This window comes from Poecilia reticulata, linkage group LG16, assembly GCF_000633615.1.
Source record: "Poecilia reticulata strain Guanapo linkage group LG16, Guppy_female_1.0+MT, whole genome shotgun sequence".
NCBI classification, from domain to species: Eukaryota; Metazoa; Chordata; class Actinopteri; order Cyprinodontiformes; family Poeciliidae; genus Poecilia; species Poecilia reticulata.
In genome coordinates, this window is record NC_024346.1 from 2,326,707 (window position 1) to 2,345,247 (window position 18,541).

Here is an 18,541-nt window from a genome sequence, read left to right on the forward strand (position 1 = left end):
ATATATATATAAAACAATGAAAGCATCCAGATAGGTTTTTGACGAGGTTGTACAAACTGTGGCCTCGTACTAATTTTGTGCAGCTCCTGACTTCAAATACAAAAACACAGGTAGTCCATCCAGATGGACTTTTTTAAACTTTTAATCTGTCCAGCAAGAGTTACTCAAAACCAATTTTATTTACACAAACTTGGCTAAATGCAGCAAACAAAGTCCCACATAGATCCTGTTCATGTAGCTGAAAATACATCATTTTCGTTCCCAGTTGAGCACAGAAGATTTTACAAACTGGAAAGCAATGTTTGTCTCAAATAAGGCAAACATGCAAAACGTTTTTAAAGTTTTGAATCGACAATAATGTACACATCTTTTTCCTTTAAAAAGACAAAAGGACTACTTTGTTGTTGTCAAGCAGGTAGAAAAATTCACAATGTAAGTTTTGGTGATTTAAATATTTTTTATTTCTTTTCTCTTTTTACCTCCAAATATTTTTGGCAGGACAATTTTGGACCAAATGACAAAATGTTTGGACATGACTGATTTAGGAGTATTTCAACTTTAGTGGACAAGTTCTATAAGTTTTTATTTCATTTTAATTTCATTAAGCAAGCATGTTTTAAACAAAGAATAAAGAAGAACAGAAAAGCTTTCTGGCCCAAACTGGACCATGAACAGGGTTAAAACACATTCCAGCAAATCCAGAACAGGATGTATGAAAATGATAAATGGCCCAGTCAAAGTCCACATCCAGTCTGAGTGAAATGCTGTGGTAGGATCGTAGGAGTTGGCCAATATTCCACCACAATGACGCTGAAAAAGATTCCTGGGGTGTGCTTAGGTTTTCACACAGCTTCCATTTTGCCTTCATCTTTGTTTAACAACTAAAAACCCTGGAAGTTTTTGTTACTTTTAGAGCCTGGTAGTAAAAGTCTTGAAAAAAGGGATACAGTTTCTCACCCCTCTGATTGATTGCTCCTCTGAATGCAAACTCATCTCAGGACCAAACCTGCTGACCTGATGTGACTCCAAGCAAGAGATAAAAGTTTTACCCGGATGTTTTCTGTCTGAAACAAATGTTACTATTTTAAGCATCTTCAAAAGACTGGAGCAGGTAAAAACAAAATGTCATGCATGGGTATGACTGTGTACAGCTGTGGTCAAACACATCCAGAACATCCACACACCTGCGCGTCATCTCTCTTGCTCTCTCACTGACCTGTCTTGGTCGGCACTGCGGAAGCGGGGGAGGATCATTTGGCGGAAACTGCTCGTTCGGTCCAGTTTCGGCTGACTCTTAGCCCTCTTGATGGAGCCCTTCAACCTCTTACTGAGGAAACTCTGGAGTGTGGCGGAGGAGGAGGAGGAGGATGATGATGATGCGACGGGGACAAACAGATGGAGAGGGAGAGGGAGGGCGAGCGAGGTGGCACGAACATGTCAGAATAGATGAGTGATGGAGAGGTGAGGAGCGGGACGCGGCGGTCAGGTGGGGTTTGGTTTAAACGTCGGATGAGCGCAGGGTCAAAGTGGTTTGTGTCAGACGTTATGCACAATCAAATGCAGACAAATGAAAAAATGGGACACATGAGGAGGGAAAGCACACAGTCAGTTTATTAATAAAAGAAATCACACTGCTGCACATGTCCAGTTGGTAAAAAGACCTGCAGTGCCACCAGAGATCCTGTAGTGGGCAGCAGTCGACCATGAAGATTTCTGTTGGGACAGTTTGTCCTGCATGGGCTTTCTTACAGGTTAAACCACATGCAAGAAAAACAAACTGCAACATAATTTCTTAAAAGCAGACCTACATTCAATTGGAACTGTGGCAAAAGTCGAAAACTCACAAATGCTCTCCGTCCAATCTGACTGAGCTTGAGCAAAAAGATTCAGTCTCTAAACGTGTACATCTCATGGAGTTCAGCGCCAAAACATTTGAAACTGCGATTGCAGCAACAAAGTATTGACTCACAAAGGCTCAGTACAAAATACGAGGCACAGATTTAAGATTTTTCTTTTGTAAAAAGTTTTAAAAAAACATCCACCCGCTTCATAAAATACCAATAAAAAACAATGAAGGTTGTAATGCGACAGAAAGTAAAAAAAACATTCAAGCAGATTTAGCACTTCTGCAAGCCACTGTGTATTGTTATGCAAACTTCTTATACAAAGTCTAACATCACATATGTCTTCAGTTCATTTTTAGCACCATAAAATTCATATTTCACTCATACAGCGGATGGAAAAATCACAACCATTTTAATGCAGTGTCTAAGTTTCCCATCATGCCTTCTAACTTATATTCTGCCACACTTTCCAACTATTTAGTGCTCTTTGTTGCTTAGAGGCCCTTCAGTGACTTCACTGATGTTACGAATACTTTCATCCACTTGAGGTGCAACAAGGGTTCTTAAAATATTCTCTTTTCTCCTAAAGCAGGTATAGACAATTATTTGTACCAACAGCCTACATAATTGGCGTTGGGGGTCATATCATTGGCTAAATTCAATTTTGATACCAAACCACTAACTAAAGCGTAATGAAACTTCAAATGTCTCAAAGGTCTGGTCATTTTAATTAAAGCTCCAGTTTCTGAGATCAAAATCAAATCTTACAGCAAATTTTCTTTGCTATAAGAAAATTCAAGTTTTCAAATAATTTAAGAATCTAGACCTAAACTTGGCAGGAAATCAGTCAACTCACGTGAAAACAATATTTTACAAGATGTGCCTCAAAAAAACTGGATGATTTGGGCAACTTGTGGCAAAGTGGGTGAAAACTGATTGGTTGACAGATCTCCACCAAAAAAGGCTAAAACAGAATTAAAAATGTGCTTTTACAAAATAGTTAAAGCGAAACAACCTTCGTATTTTTTACATTTCTTTCTGAAAAGGAATGAAACCTTGCAATAAAAACTAGCATTGACCCTTGATTATAACGGTTTGTTGGCTGGAGCACATTAACCTCAAGAAAAAGGGTGAAAAAGAGAAAAAATATGCTGCGTGAAGACTGGACATTTTTATTGCCTTAAATTAGCCCTAATTATTTAATAAGTGCGTCAAACATATATTATGCTGATTTATCAAAGAACACTCCCTTATTTTAAATGCACAGAAAGACCATTTATATACCTTTCACATAACGACATTATTCAGCGGGAGAACGACTGCGGGGAAATGACACCTTGTCATCTGGTGTGAGTCAAGCGGCTTTGAAGCCCGTCTTATGGATATGACTAAAAGCTTGGCTCCATCTGCTGGTTCCAAGCTAATAGTCTGCATGACTAACTCCGATTCGATTTGCTCCTCCATCTGACGGGTTGAGTGTCAAAAGGTAGAAGAAAGAGGCTGAAAACCAAAACAAATCGCAGTAACAAGAGGAGAATCAAAGTTGCAGCTGCCATTTCTATCAGCGTTGGGTTTCTGACTAAAAATAGCCTAAAAGTCCCTTTACTTATCATTAGGTCACATTTATGTCAGCTCTTACATATAATATTTCTAGTCATTTTATTTGCCTTCAAGTTGTGAGGCTTTTAGGATGTTATCCCCTTACTTTGTTAAGATGCATTAATCCTGCTGCTCTTCTCTAGTTTGACCCATTTTTACTGTTTTGTCCTCATTTCCCCTCATCTTCAGAGCAGGGATGTCATGTGTTAAAAAAAGAGACAATGGCTGCAGTACCAGCAAAAGTTCTTCTAAAGAAAGACCCTTTGGGTGGCAACACCACCGCTGACATGATTGGCTGCCCTAATCAGCAAAACTGATAATACAGGCACTTGTGGCTATTTTTAGTTAGATATACAGTAAATCCTCTCTACCCAGGGGTTGGGAGGAGGCAGTAATGGTTCCTCTGTGTGCAGCAGCAGACTGTGGGGATTTACTTCCAGCATTTTATTTCAGTCTGTGAGCTGAAGATTTACAGTCATGGGAAATAGAAAGTGCACCTTCCTTCTGTGGTGTTTTATGTATAAGCACAAAATGAATGATCTGGTCTTTAGCAGGTTTTAAAACTGTTTACGCCCAACCTCGTGTGTGAAATGGAAAAAGCAGAGAGTGAAAATTGTTGCGATTCATCCAGATGGAACTTTGTAAACCTACAGTAAATCTTGATGCGACACGTTTTTTCCCTTTCAACTCTTCCAAATCAGCTATAGTTCTTATAATTTTTCTCTAATTGTCCAAACATTAATTAAGGCCTTTAAAGTCTGAGATGGACATTTTTTAATTTCTCTGAACTGTGCATAATCTGACCTAGCTGTTTAAAAAGTTTTCCACTCAATACGTTTTTTTTAGAATACTTTACTTCAGATTTTTTAGTAAAAACATCACAATTATTAACTGGCAGGACAAAATTGGTTCACGATTAAGCAAAATTCAAGCAATGAGACATACCTAAAGTAAAACACATTTACCATAATATAACAAAAAGTCAAGAAGGACTGGATGAGGAAGGGTAAAGCAGGGGAGGAGGGTAATCAATAAGGATTAAATAAGAATGTATATGAATCAGAAATAGGGTTCACTGAATAAGCTTTTACATAATAGTCATGTTTCCATCCAATTATTATGCAAATTTTAAGCAAAATTTTGAAATGTCGCAAAAGAAAGGAAAAAAAAGTGAATTAGACGTTTTTCCATGTCTTCAACCGGGTTACGCAAAGCACGAAGTTAGGCTGTACTTTTCCACACAGCTTCTCCATTTTCCTCTTTGTTAAATAGCTAGTGAGGAATTTGGGTCAAATAAAGCAGGTAATTTCCAAGTTAAACCAGCAGAAACCGACAGAAAGAGGTGCACTTTGTATTCACCACAGAAGTTCAGAACAAGGTGGTAACCAAAGAGGGAGGCTTCCTGGGCCATGTTCGTCATCCCCCTGCTGCTCTTCAGGGCTAAATTACCCAATTCACAGAACCTAAAACATTTATATAACAAACACTCATCTGAACCAGTGTGAAATAATGACAAACACTCCGAACTCTGCAGCCAAATTGAGGCTCTGCATTTCATTTAATGGATCATCCGGCTTCAGCGGTTTTCAAGTGCATGGAAAGCCTTTTCAGTCCTGCCACAATGAATGAGCAGCAAATAGACGCTTCTAATCGGAAACAAACAAGTTATCCTATTCTGAGATACAAACAGTGTGCAAAACAGCAGGATGGATGACAGAGAGAGGACGTGAGCGACACGGAGGGCTCATAAAAACTTAAACCGCTCCTGTAAGCACCTTCATGTGTGATGCCTGCTGCTATGAATAAAACACTAAACAGATTATTTCCGTCCACAGACACATCGCTTCCTGCTCCACCTTCACTGAGCTTCCGTCTCAGTTTGAAAGATAAATAAGAAGTCGTGTTTCAATACTTCCCTTCTTCGCTGACATTTAAAGAACCGGTCTGTGTTCTGACTTTAACTACGACTCGCATTTACATCAAATCAGCATTTGAAAGCCCGGCTGCCGCTCTGCGAACTGCAACACGATTTCCACAGAGTTGCAGGCATTCAACGTTTCCCTACACACCTGTTTCAGATAAAACTTTAATTACACGCTCCTGATAAATTGGACTAAATTGTGTATTTCATTAAATTCCAATAAGCTGTATTGTTGTCTAACATCACATTGTTAATTAACTTTATTGATCATGTTTTAAAAAACAATCACAAAGAAATGTTTTAATAAAACTGAAACGGACGAGTGACAGCTTCATGCTTATTATTTAAAACAGTTTTCTTCCTTGTCTTTGCTCTGGTGTGTTTTTTGCTCGTCACTCCACTGAATTATTTTTGTGAAGTTTTAAAATGATATTTCCACCTGAAGACCTATAGCAAACATTGGTGGTGAAATCGTGACCCGTTTCTGAAGCAGCGGTCAGGAGAGTCAAGCAGCTTTCAATCTTGTTCATTTCAGCGTGTATCATAAAATCTAATGTTTTTAGTGCCATTTTAATTATTTGAAGTTTTAAATGAAAGTTTACAGCGAGAGCTGAACCGTCTTTCTAACTCTGACAGATGGTGACCTATTTTTGTCTCAGACTTTGGAGTTGATCGCAGGTTGCTGATATTTTTTTTCACCTGCTTTTTGAGAACTGATCACAGGTTCTCAGGGGTTTTTATTTTGCCTTATGACAAAATGCTCCTTCAAGCTGTAAAGTCCAAAGATCATCACCAAATTGTTCCTGGATTGATAAAAGAAAAAAAAAAAACTTAGGTAAAGCAGTATTGGTGGGCAGATATGGTAGAAATCAAACTTTCTCCTCTGCTTACATGGCTTTCCAAACTGGATGGAGGAGTCAGTCAGGAATTTCAGTTCATTGTGTTTTTTGTCTTGGGAAATAAACTAAAGGGCAGCAAAGTCTAGAAGTCTTTACTTTTTGCTCTGTGCTAGTGGCAACAAAATCCTGTTACATTCCTCAGAAAGAGTCATTCCTGAAGTTTCCTGGAGTTTTCTGGATGCTGTCCTACATTTTGACGTCTCGCCTTGTGGTTCTCCATAGTCCAGGAAATTGTTTTTCTATAGTTTCTGACAATGGCTGCATTCATTTTTTTTAAACATATAACCATTATAAAAATAACATTTCAAGGTTCTCTGCCTCTCAAGATTGATGGAGTAATTTTTGCTGGATTTTTTCACAGGCTCACCTGACTGGCATTTCCAGATGTATATTTTTTCCAGGGCAATGTGACTGTTATTAAAATGCTAATTATTATAAACTCTGTATAATATTCAATTTGATCTAAAAACACTTTATCAGTCCAAAGGAAAATTAAATGTTGGAACTCTAAATGTTGGGTCTTTGGGCAGGAAGGACCTCCTGTAGCAGTCTGCATTACAGCGATTCTAAAGGATCCTCTGACTGAAGACGCTCTGTTACAATAACAGAGCGACTTCAGTCTCATAAGGAGGATGGTCAGTTTAAACCATGATCATTTTTATTTTATGAAAAATCCTTCTTTGAGCAATAATCTCCAGAAGTTCCAGAGTCCAGATCCAGCCTTCTTCATCACCCTGTTTAGATTTCTTAATTCCTCCACAACAGATCGACAGCATATTGCTGCAAATAAACTAGTTTGCGTTTGATTACCCTACAAAATAAAAATAAAACACAACCTTTTTTTCCGCTGCCCAGGCTTAAGGATTTGACTGTACAGTCAGATGTGACACTCATGATCTGTTGACATTTGTAGTGCAAAGCCCTGCTTGTTTAAAACTAAACATGGTTTGATGTTTTTCACACACTCATCTGAACTGCAAAGACTTTGTGACTCAGGCTAAACATGTTTTAGTTGGTCTTGAAGACATTTTCATCCAGGTTTGGTCATGATAAATCAAATAAAAACTAAATTCCTGTGTGACGTAGTTTGAGCCTAAAGCTCAAAATTCGGGAGAAATGCAAAAACTATGCAGCAAAAAAATGAGAACTAGCAGATTTCTAATAATAGACGCTCATATTATGCATATCCCACACATACCACACATACCAAGCATCACATTGGAAGCACTTTCCTTCTGTCTGGCAGTGAGACTTATGCCCAATCATGCTTAAATTAGTCAATGAGCAAAATAAATACCTACATTTATATTCTGTCACCTTCCTAAAATAATAGCCTCAGTCATTTTTTTGCCAAAAGTGATTTTGGCAACAACAATACAACAAAACACCACCTCTTTTTTATTTTTTTATTGCCAAAACATGATTCAGGCAACAACAACAACAACAAAAAAAACACTTTTGGCAAAAAATGACTTAGGCCATAATTTTAGGAAGGTTCAAAAATGAATTTCAACAACAGGGAAAGCATGAATTACTAAAACAAATTGCAACATAAACACATTTATTTACATTTCTCCTTTTCTTTTCTCATGGTTGAATTTGCCAAAGAAATAAAGTTTGTCTTCTGTGATTTCTGAAGAAAACAGTGCTTGCTAAGTATTATAGTAGTGTCCAAACCGGCAGTCTGAAGCTAGCTAAAGCGCAAAACGTTAATGTGTCTTCTATTACAGCAGCATCATCTCAGTGCAGATTATGTTTTAATCTGAATACAGATTAATCTGAACACATTCGTTCAGTAGAAACCCGTCTAGTGAGCTATTTCTGTCGCTAAAACTTTGATGTTGGTGGGACAAAAGCATTTGCAGACTAATTTGTTTTCATTTCTTCAGGGTCCACTTTGCAAGCAAAGAACACTTTTCAAAAATTAGAACTTTAAAAAATGCATTTCAAAAGTAAAACTTCAAAAAATGTCTGAACCAAAACAACTTTTTACGAGTAATTTACAATGTGCAAGCAATAGGTTAGAAAACATTTACGCAGTTTGCTATTTTTCATATTTTATTTATTAAAATGTAATCTAAAAAAAGAAAGCCTATTGTTTTAAAATAGGGGTGGTGCAAATAATGTATGTTACAGCATTTCTATCTGCATTGTGGGGTAAGTGCAATCATCTAAAAGTAATTTTGAAATAAAATGTGAAAAACTCTCATCCTGGATAAATGTTGGTTTAAATATTTCATACACATGGTAAATTACTAGCAAAATATGTTGGAATATGTATTTTTCCCAGTGTATAATAATACCTTCAAAATAACTTTTTTGTTTTTGCCTTAGCAATGAAAACAGCCTGTATCTCAGTGTCACATACCTCAACAGGGGGCAGCGGTTGGATAAACGTTCCTCCCGCCACTGGACTCGAACCGGCAGCCCTCCAGTCTCCTCCCCAGTACAAGAAGGGAGGGGAGGAGGAGGCGGCAGGCGAGTGAGGCAGGGTGAAGGATAGGGAGGGAGAGAGAGGCAGCGAGCGGGGCAACGGGGGCGTGGCCGACCCTTTCTTGGAGCCCTTTTTCTGCGGCTGTGCCGGCGGGCAAAAGGTGATGGAGGGGGAGACGGCCAGGGACAGAGGGAAGGGGTGAGGCGGGGTGCCGCTGACCCGTCTGCCACATGTTTGAGATGGGCCGAAAGCGGGAGGAGGGAGGAGGGAGAGCGAGAGGGACGGAGGCAGCGAGCGAGGCCGAGGATAGGGAGGGTTACTCACGGATTGTCGGAAGGGTTGAAGGGGGGCAGTGGGAGGGACCTCCATGCTGGGTTGCTTCCCAGTGGCTATGCTCTTCCTCCGGGCACGGTGATCTGCAAGGAGAAGCAGAGATCCACAGGTAAGACCACGACTGACGTAGACAGGACAGGGTGCTAAATATGCACCGCAAACATGGCGGAAAAACCAGAGGCGGTGTGAAAACAAACACCTACAGGAGCGCATGTCCGCCTGAAAATGAGCGCTGAACAGTGCAAAGGTGAGGCGAACGGAGAAAAAATCCACAAAAGGTCAAACTGCAGGGCGAACCACAAACGTCCACACACCTACATCCATCTCACACTGACAGAGTAGGTGTTGGACTTGCAGAGTAATAGATTTTCTGTCTGAACGTCTGATAAGGCGAACATTAACATTCGGTGCTTTGTGAGGAGGAAACGCAAGATGCATGAATAAAATGGATCATCAAACAAACAAAGCACTCATTGACTTCCTCAGGTAGTCACAACATAACGCACTGTGCTGTCCGACAGCTGGGAGATAAAGTGTGAATCTGTGGAGAACAGACACAGAAACCCACAGCCAACCAACGACCTTCTGTCCAAATCCTGGTGAATTTTTAACAGCTGCAACTTCATCACTGCACCAGCCTCTATCCTCAGTCCACAAAATACAGGGAAGGTCAATGAAAAGTCAGCGCTGAATATCAGTTTCCTGAAGGTAAGCGACTCTTATGGCAGCCAGTCAATGTGTCACAGCAAAGAATGAGAAATACTGGTCTCAACGTCTAAGTGACAAGTTAAAGTAAAAACTCAACCTTCTGACGGTGTTTAGGTATTTTTTGTGCCGTGGAAGCCAAACCCCCTGGTGTTACACACTGTATGAAGGAAACTGAAGGACAGAGAAACGTAATGGAAACCAAATGAAGATCAAAACAGAGGGATTAACTTTATGTGTTTGAACCGGAAGTGAGAGAACACACCCAAACTGCAACGTGTGTACCTCCAGATTTTTGTAACTTGGCGCAGAGCGTGCATGTCAAATGCACGATTTGGAAGGTGCAGCAATGTCCACCTGCATTTATATGATCCCTTTATGAAGGCTCGTTTTCAGAGAATACTGCACCAAGGAATGAGTCAAGTATAAAAACCAACCACTTGCTTGTCTTGACCAACTCAAACCTCCAAAAGCTTTGAAATGCCGCAATATAATAACGTAATAAAACATCATTATGCAATAATCAACACAAAACACAATAAAATCCTTGATTACATTTTGAAATACTATTTGCTGCATATGTAATAACATTATTACATTTAGCACCGATTATCACAAAATGATCATTAGCTTGTTTTTTAGAAATGACAATGTAATAATGTGGTGCTTTATGCCATAAACCATCACAAATTTTTGTGTTAATCTTAATCATTATACTTCTAATAAACTGCAAAAATTACAAAATCTTGTCAAGTACCGTATTTTCCGCACTATAAATCCTTCAATGAATGGCCTATTTTAAAACTTTTTTCATATATAAGGTGCACCGCATTATAAGGCGCATAGAATAGACGCTGCAGCAGAGGCTGGAGTTACGTTATGCATCCACTAGATGGAGCTGCACTAAAGGGAATGTCAGCAAAACAGTTCGACTCCAGTCGGCGAAGAGAGCCTTCTGCGACTGGGCCGGGGCGTGGCCGGACGATGGTCACCTTCTCCGTTCGTGCACAGCATGTTGGTGGAGAACGTGGCGCTAAATGACCTGCAGACGACCTGATTATCAGGTTGGTAGGTAGAAAGGTCAGTCAAACTTTATTAACAAACCAGCGTTCTGACAACTATCCCAGCATGCACCGCACGCTTCTTCTTCTACAGGCGAAAATGATGTCGGCGGCTGCTTACCGTAGCTGCTAGACCTGTTGTGGCTCAATATTAGTCCATATATAAGGCGCACCGGATTATAAAGCGCACTGTCGGCTTTTGAGGAAATTGAAGGTTTTTAGGTGCCTTATAGTGCGGAAAATACGGTACTTTTGTTCTACTTGCTAGAACAAATACCAAATACATTAGCACACTTCAAATGAGACAAAATGAATTCATAAGTAACTTTTCAGCAAGATTTAAGATCTTGTTTAAGTCAATAATGACTTAATTTTGATGAAAAATTTCCGGTTCCACTGGCAGATTATTTTACTTATAAAAAGACATATTTCCCATTTTATATGTGAAAAGGACAAAAGAAACTGTTGCACCTCCGAGTAACACAAGAAATACAACAGGAGCAATGCTTCCATTCGGGGTTAATAAAACTTTAGTTTTACATCCTTCATTCTCTGTATACAAGCTCAAACTCCAGCCTCTCTTCTGAGTAAAAACAAGCCTTAAAATTTGGTTCTGGTATTCTGATTTCTCATTTCTGGACAGATGTATGCAAAACCAAGGTGACTGTTAGTTTTTCACTGAAAGAAAACGGCATGGAAAGAGTTTCTGACATAAATAATAAACGACTAAGCTGACCGTCGACAATGTTGGAGTCTCAAATTCACAGCTGCTATATTTTTACCTCACTTGAGTGTTTTGACTGTGCTGAAAAGTATCCACAAATTATATGTTTATCACCAGCATGGGTTTTCTGTTAAAGCATAAAAGGAAGTCAGTTGAACGGACCTTTTTTTTAATCTGATTTCTACAATCCATGAGGGATCACAGAGTGAGGGGCGGGCTACACACTGGACAAGTCACCGTTTTATTACAAGAGAAAAACAGGACAAGCTATCATGTAGCACCTGGAGAGAACCCGAGAACAAGGTCGCAGTTCAAACCCAGAACCTTCTTTCTGCAAGGCAGCACCACCACTACATTTCCATTGCACACGTTTTATAAATAAATATGAGGTTGTTACAATCATATAAAATATGATTAGAGCATATTTGAGTTAGTTTCATAGTGATGTCTCAAAGTACATTCAGTGCATCAATGTGGAGACATTGTTTTTTTCCTTTCTCTTGATTCACCTTTATGATTTTACTTTCCATTTTTGAAACCTGAACTTGCAGCATACATTGTCACAGCACGGACAGCTTAGCTAGCATAATTTGAATGGAAGCAGACACCAGAAAACAGCAGTTAATAAGTTAATATTCAGAGGTTTGATTTGCTAAAAGTTACGATTGCAGTTTCCTGACCTTTAAAAATCCTGACCTGCTGATCCTGACCGATACTGTTTTTTTTTTTTTTGTCTGAAAAGTCGCTAAAAGTTGTCAAGTTGGCAACAGTGGGTACTTATTAACCCAAGAACTTACGCGCTGAAATAATACCAAAATGCAAGTTACTAGTCAAAGAACAGTTGTTTACTTTGTGCGAACATATTGGTTTTAGCTCATGTCTCCTGAGGGAATGCTTGTATTGACAGCATATAGCCATCGTTTAGTTATGTAAGCATCAGGATGTGTTTGTTGCCACTGGCATAATTATGATCCAATAATACTCCATAAGATCTGTTCACCATTTTTTTAATAATGTTCTAAAGTAGTCACATTGTGAGACAAACACAAAATAAGTCATAGACCGTTGGGAATGTCATCAGCTTTGCAAATGTGGTCAAATGTGAGCAATAAAGGAAAATCCAGTCATTATGATTCACCGACTGGAAGCCATCTGCTAGTTTCTACTGGATAATGGAAATGTTAATGTTCATCATTTGGAAGCACAAATGTCTTTTTGCAAATTTCCATGTAAATTTATCCAACAGCTGTTAGAAAAATTAAATAAACTGACAAATTCCCAGCCTGCTAAAAAAAAAAAAAAAAAGTGTCCCAAAATGATTGCAGCTTTTGCCAGAGCATCTTAAATATGAAGAGTTATGAAAAGCAACCAGCGTGTCGCGGCACATTCCCCCACATATGAACAAGCCGCTGTCTTGTCTAATAAACACAGGGTGGCATGCTAACAGCCCCGGTTGAGTAATCATTTCCAGTCTCCTGAATCCAGGAGGAAAGAATCAAAGCCCGCTTCATCTCTCCACATCTGCAGGTTTTTGTCGTTTTTATCCCAAAGATCAATTCTACACACAGGTTGGTTACACTTGTTTGTTCCTATTCTTACATTTCAGACTCCAGAACTGACTTCTCGTCTAAATCACACCATCCATGTCATTGCTCTGTTGCTCTGTCTGCTTTTCCGTCATGATGTTCAAACACGCACCTCCTCTCTCCCACACAGGTATTTTACATAATTCAAACAGTGCATTCATCCTTCTACCTCTCCTCAGCCCTTGATCTCTCTCTCCTCCTTGGACTCTCTTCCCCAACAATTTCTTTCCCTTTTTCTGCCCTCTTCTTGCTCTGATCTGGTTCCCTCCCGCTCAGATATGTTCGGGCTGAAGAGCCCTCCATTTTCTCCATGCTTACCTTTATCTGTAGTCCTCATTTATCCTCTCGGCCCTCTCCCTTCTCTGCCTTTCATTTACCTGTCCAAATGGCAATCTTTTCACTGAGAGCCTGCTGGTCTCTCTCTGTCTGCAGTTCTAACATTTTCTGCAACCCACGCAAACACGGGGAAAAAAAAAAAAATCTACCATGACAGAGTTTGCAGTAACTGTGCCAATGCCTCTTTATCCAAGTTCAGAGCCTAGCAGTAAATTGCCACCTGTATGTCGGATGACTGGCAAGCGAAGGAAATTTATGTAAAATGCATATTACATATAAATACATCAGATATAAAGTGGGTCTTTACATTAAAATACAATCAATAATCTTGACTTTCCTCTTTAAAAATGTGCAACAAATGACGACAAGCGCCATGTTTTGCCCTCCCACATCTCCAGTGGAAATGCAGAATACAAGAAACGGCCTTTTAAAGGTACAATATTTCAGGGGAAAGTTTCTGCTGTCATATTGCTGGAAGTTGCAATGAAATACATAACTACTCATGCAATTTGTACTAAATTAGTTATATCTCAAGGAACGAGCTTCTCAATGACATTTTGCAACAAATCTCTCTTTAGACATCCAAAAACATTTGCATCATTTTCAAGGTGGCTAAAAGTAAAACTGATATCTGATTGTTTTCAAAGCATCTGCAGTCCGAACGAGTTTCATCCGACTTTTACGACATTATTCTCCACAAGAAAAAGCCAAACAGGAAATCTGGATGTAAACAATGTCCAGATTATAATTATGAAAGAAGTCTGTGCCAGAGAGTCGCATCACATCTCCATCCCACCACTCTTGGCTCTGACGACGCATCCAAACAAACTTCTCTTGACCAAAAAAAAGGTGGTTATTGCAAATAAAATACAATAAAAATGAAAGAAAAGCTTCATTTTTTAATTGGCTACTCAAATGTAGCAACTATCAGTAGTGCTGTTAAAATAACACTAAACATTGCTACGAAATTATTTATAATATTTATTTATGGGTATTTCAATTTTGTTTCCATAAAGCAAAACGGGTTTTAGAGAACAAGACAGCTAAGGCAGAGACAAAGTCCTGGTAGGAGTGCAAACCCCAGTAGATTTAATAGATAGAACCAAAGACCATGCAGAGCTAAAAAAAAACTCCCAGCAAATTATCCTAAAATTATGTGTTTGCACACTAAATGTTAAATCTAATCACAGTATAGATAAAAAAAAATCCCAGCAAGTAAATAGTATAGCACAGCTTGTTTGTAGGAGGCTGAAGGCAAAACTTTCTTCTCTTTAAAATCAACACGGCGGAGGGTCGTAAAGTTCCATCTGGAAAAACCACAAACCTTCTGGATTGATGTCCTCAGGACAGAAGATCAAAGTACAGATGTCTGGCCATAATGCTCAGTGGCATGTTTGCTGAAGACCAAAATTAGCATAGCAACACCTCATCCAGACTGTCGAGCACGGCGATGGAGGGATGAGGAGTTGGGCTAATTTTACAGCCACGTGACCTTGGCACCTTCAGCCTCTGAGTAAATCTGTAACTTCTCTCTATGCTGAAGTATTTTAGAGTTAAATGCAATTCTGGCGTTTGGCCCAAATTGGATCAGCAGCAGGTCTATGATCATAAACACAGAAGGAAGTGTTCTGTTATGAAGTTTCAAATGATATGCATCCAGAAACTAATTTCATACAGATAGGACAAAAAAAGGGGGAAAGTCTGCCCTGGTATGTTTTTTTCAGATGTTGCAACTTTGCAACCATTTTTTATCTGTATCAAAACTTTATTGAACAGCAGTGCCAAACAGTGATGGCTGTTGGGAGAAAGTTCGCTTAAGGTTGTGTTGCCTGTATGTACTAAAGGAATAATTTTGTAACATTATTTTGTGCTAGATATAGCCCTATAATGTGTTATTTGACTGTAAAATTAATCTTTTTGTTATGCAAATTACCCGTGATGTGCGAGGTTGTTCAAGATGGTGTCAGTAGCGCATGTTCATACAAATAGATGTACTTATGATGTTATCCAGCAGAAATTCAGTATAAAAGTGTTCTGCATTTATATTATATTGTTGGCCCTGTTTTCAGTTTCACCCTTTTGAAGGTCATTAAACCTGCTGACAACGCTCTTCGGTCTCCAGAGTTGTGATATAAAAAGGTGTTGGACATCAGACATGCACCAATAACAGCACACAAAGACTAAAAGCAGGAAAATAATGACGTTCTTGCAGCGGCCCAGTCAAAGTCAAGGACACAAGCTGATTATAAAGCCGTGGTAAAACCTTTAGAAAAGTTTATTAAAAGCAAATAGGCAGTTTATTTTAAAGAGCATGAATGACACATGGTAAGGATTCATTTGAAATTTCTCAATAGCTGCCCTGCAGTAATAATCAGAGTCTGCTACTTTACTGGAAGTGTTAATAAATATCGCTAAAGGTTGTGCCAGCAGCATGCACACATCATAACTAATATCAATTAAAAAACCCCATGAAGAATCACTGAGAGAAACATATGGTTTCTCACATCTTAGTGTAATAAGGTGAAGAACACACTGTGAAAATGCTGCGCCCCCCCATCCCAAATAAACCGCAGCCTGAACCATTTCTGTGGGTTCATCTTCAGAAAGTGAGATCATAAAAACAAGAAGTGTGCTATCCTAAGCCTGGGGGTAATTATAAAAGAACATCAGTGAGCTTGTGTCTTATTACATCCTCCAGTGAAGGGTTTTATTGGGGCTGAAATGTTTGTTTGCTTTTAGTCCTGCTGGTTGTCATTGTTCCCCGTTACCATCTGCACAAACTTCCACCCACTTCCAGGATTAAATGTTATGTTTCCCCCTACATCAGAGCTGAGAGACATAACAACATGTCATGCTAACATTTTCTTTTTGTAGCATAAAAAACACAGAAAAACGGCTTACAAAAGTGTAATTTTACCAATCATATCCCAAAAATCCCCATTAAAGGTAATTAAAGTTAAAATAAGCAAAGGCTCTCTGATGGCCTGAGGTTGTATGACAGCTGGGACTTGGAGTAGCACTTCTGTAATGACAGCATTGATGTAAAAAAGTACGTTAAGATTACATAACAGCAAATGTGGCCTGTTGCATGCATGAACATTTCAGCAACACAGCATGAAAAACTCTGGTTTAGTGCCTCTTCACACTCTGGAATCATCCCAGAAAATGGATCAACTCAGCCTATTTCTGAGGCTAAACTCTTGTCATTTCCCAGGATATTGATCTTTCAGTTATTATTGCATGGCTATGATGAGGACTGAAATGCAATTAGTAAGGAAATCTAAAGCTTTGCCTTTCAGCTCAGTTTCTCCTTGACCATTTAGTTTATCATAACTTCAGGAAAACTCTCATTACAGCAGACAAAGCCCTTTCTCCGTCTCCAGCTCAATCAGACTGATGGCATCACATTTGACACCAGAATGTTTTGGCAAATAGATTATTACGACTTTCATTATTTCATATATTCAGACTTTCCATTACAGCCACTGCATTCTCTTAGATCAATCTCTGCACAACTTGTTACTGAGGGAACGACCTCATTTGGACGATCAATGAGACGATCGTATCAATTATCACAATTGTTGCCGCTCTATATTTTTACTACTATTCTGTAAAACAAAGGGTGGTGCTGCAATAATTACAGCCGCTGCAGAGTAAAAAAAATGATAAAAAGTAGTTTTAATGATACCAAAATAATCTGAACTAAAAATAAGTTACAGCAAAAGTCATAGGCAGAAACAAACAAATGCTCAAGATGGATAAATTAATTTCACATTTTTATGGGAAACATTACTCTAAATTTCAAAAATGATCTCTAGCCAACAAATCTCCACAATGACCACAATTTCTAGGTCATGAACTGCCTTGCTAAACATTGAGTTTAGCACCAAATGCAGCTGTGAGCTTCAGTGACACTGAACCAGAAACTCAACATTTCATTTCTACCACCACAGACTGAGCAGTGTTGACATTTTGTTCAGATATAACCTTAAGACCTGTTACTTTCCACCAAAACATTTCCATGGTTTGGCAGAAAAAGAGACAACTCTGAATGGGAAACAATAATCTGTCTGTTATGGATGAGAGTAGCCACACAAGGCAGACTGAAGATGACCAACACTGAACTTTACAAATCAATACCACAATTAAAAGTTGTCCTGCAAACAAACTAAAAAACAAAGAGGATCTCTGTCAGTTTGCTGAGATCTGCTCTGGACCGAACAGCAATAAGGTCTGCAGCTCTCTCTGCAGATTTCTACAGATTTCATTCGCCTGAAACAAAAATAAGTTGCAGCACATCATATGCAGAAACAAACAATTGGCCATTAGCCTTCATACTGAATGCTAGCATCAAGGCTAGTGGTGAAAAATCAGCTACTGTCCAAATCCAGCTGTCTGCAGCATTCAAAGGGTCCAAAATGCTGCACAGCATATTGAATGGGACAACAGAGTGGTTCTGTCATGAAGCTCCCATCTGAACAGAATGGATTTCCCAACAGCTGTGCTTTTATGGTGCATTCAAGTACATCTCGTACACTGGACCATCTAATGTCTAAACTATTACTTTAATTCCCACATGTCTGCAAAGAATTCCTAAAAAACATTGAGCACATTCAACTGGTTTTATTATCCATATATTCATCAACTATACCCACTTATCCTTAAATAAATCAAACCAAATATTTTCTGTAGTGTCTACTTGTTGTTTCTCTTGATTAGAGCAAACCAAACACACCTAATTGTAGATTTAAAACAAATCATTTGTCTCGTTACCCTTAAAAATCATGTACATCTGCAGTATATACTGGATTTTATTTGTACTGTAGATGTAGTGTGCAGAATTGGGAACTCATGTAAATAAATCTAGAACAATAGTTTTCATGTGTTGTACATGAGTACAGCACATTTTGTCAGAATAAAAACTGACTGATTAAGACCAAGCAGGTTCATCGGTTTTTACTAAATGTCCCATGTAAACTTTGTGCTGCAAACAATATTTGTCTTTGAGACTGCAACACTTTTCAACCTGGTTATAAGTTCTATAAACATACAGAAACATGGCTTGTTTTGCTTATAATGTGTGAAAACTACATTGACAC

At 38.8% G+C, this 18,541-nt stretch overlaps 1 protein-coding gene across 15 annotated transcripts in view; it reads right to left on the reverse strand.

Annotated features, from left to right (window-relative positions):
- The window catches only part of syngap1b (synaptic Ras GTPase activating protein 1b), a 178,237-nt gene that overhangs the window by 41,874 nt on the left and 117,822 nt on the right, over positions 1–18,541 (reverse strand). For 12 of the 15 annotated variants that reach the window (XR_535669.2, XR_001777412.1, XR_001777413.1 and 9 more), the window contains 2 exons: positions 9,022–9,113; positions 1,217–1,338 (listed from right to left, as the gene is read on the reverse strand). Coding sequence is in view for 11 of the 15 variants with exons in the window: in XM_008430767.2 (XP_008428989.1) it covers positions 1,217–1,338; positions 9,022–9,113 (214 nt within the window). In the remaining 4 variants the exon portion in view is untranslated. The other 3 variants (XM_017309406.1, XM_008430775.1, XM_008430773.2) reach the window with 3 other exon arrangements.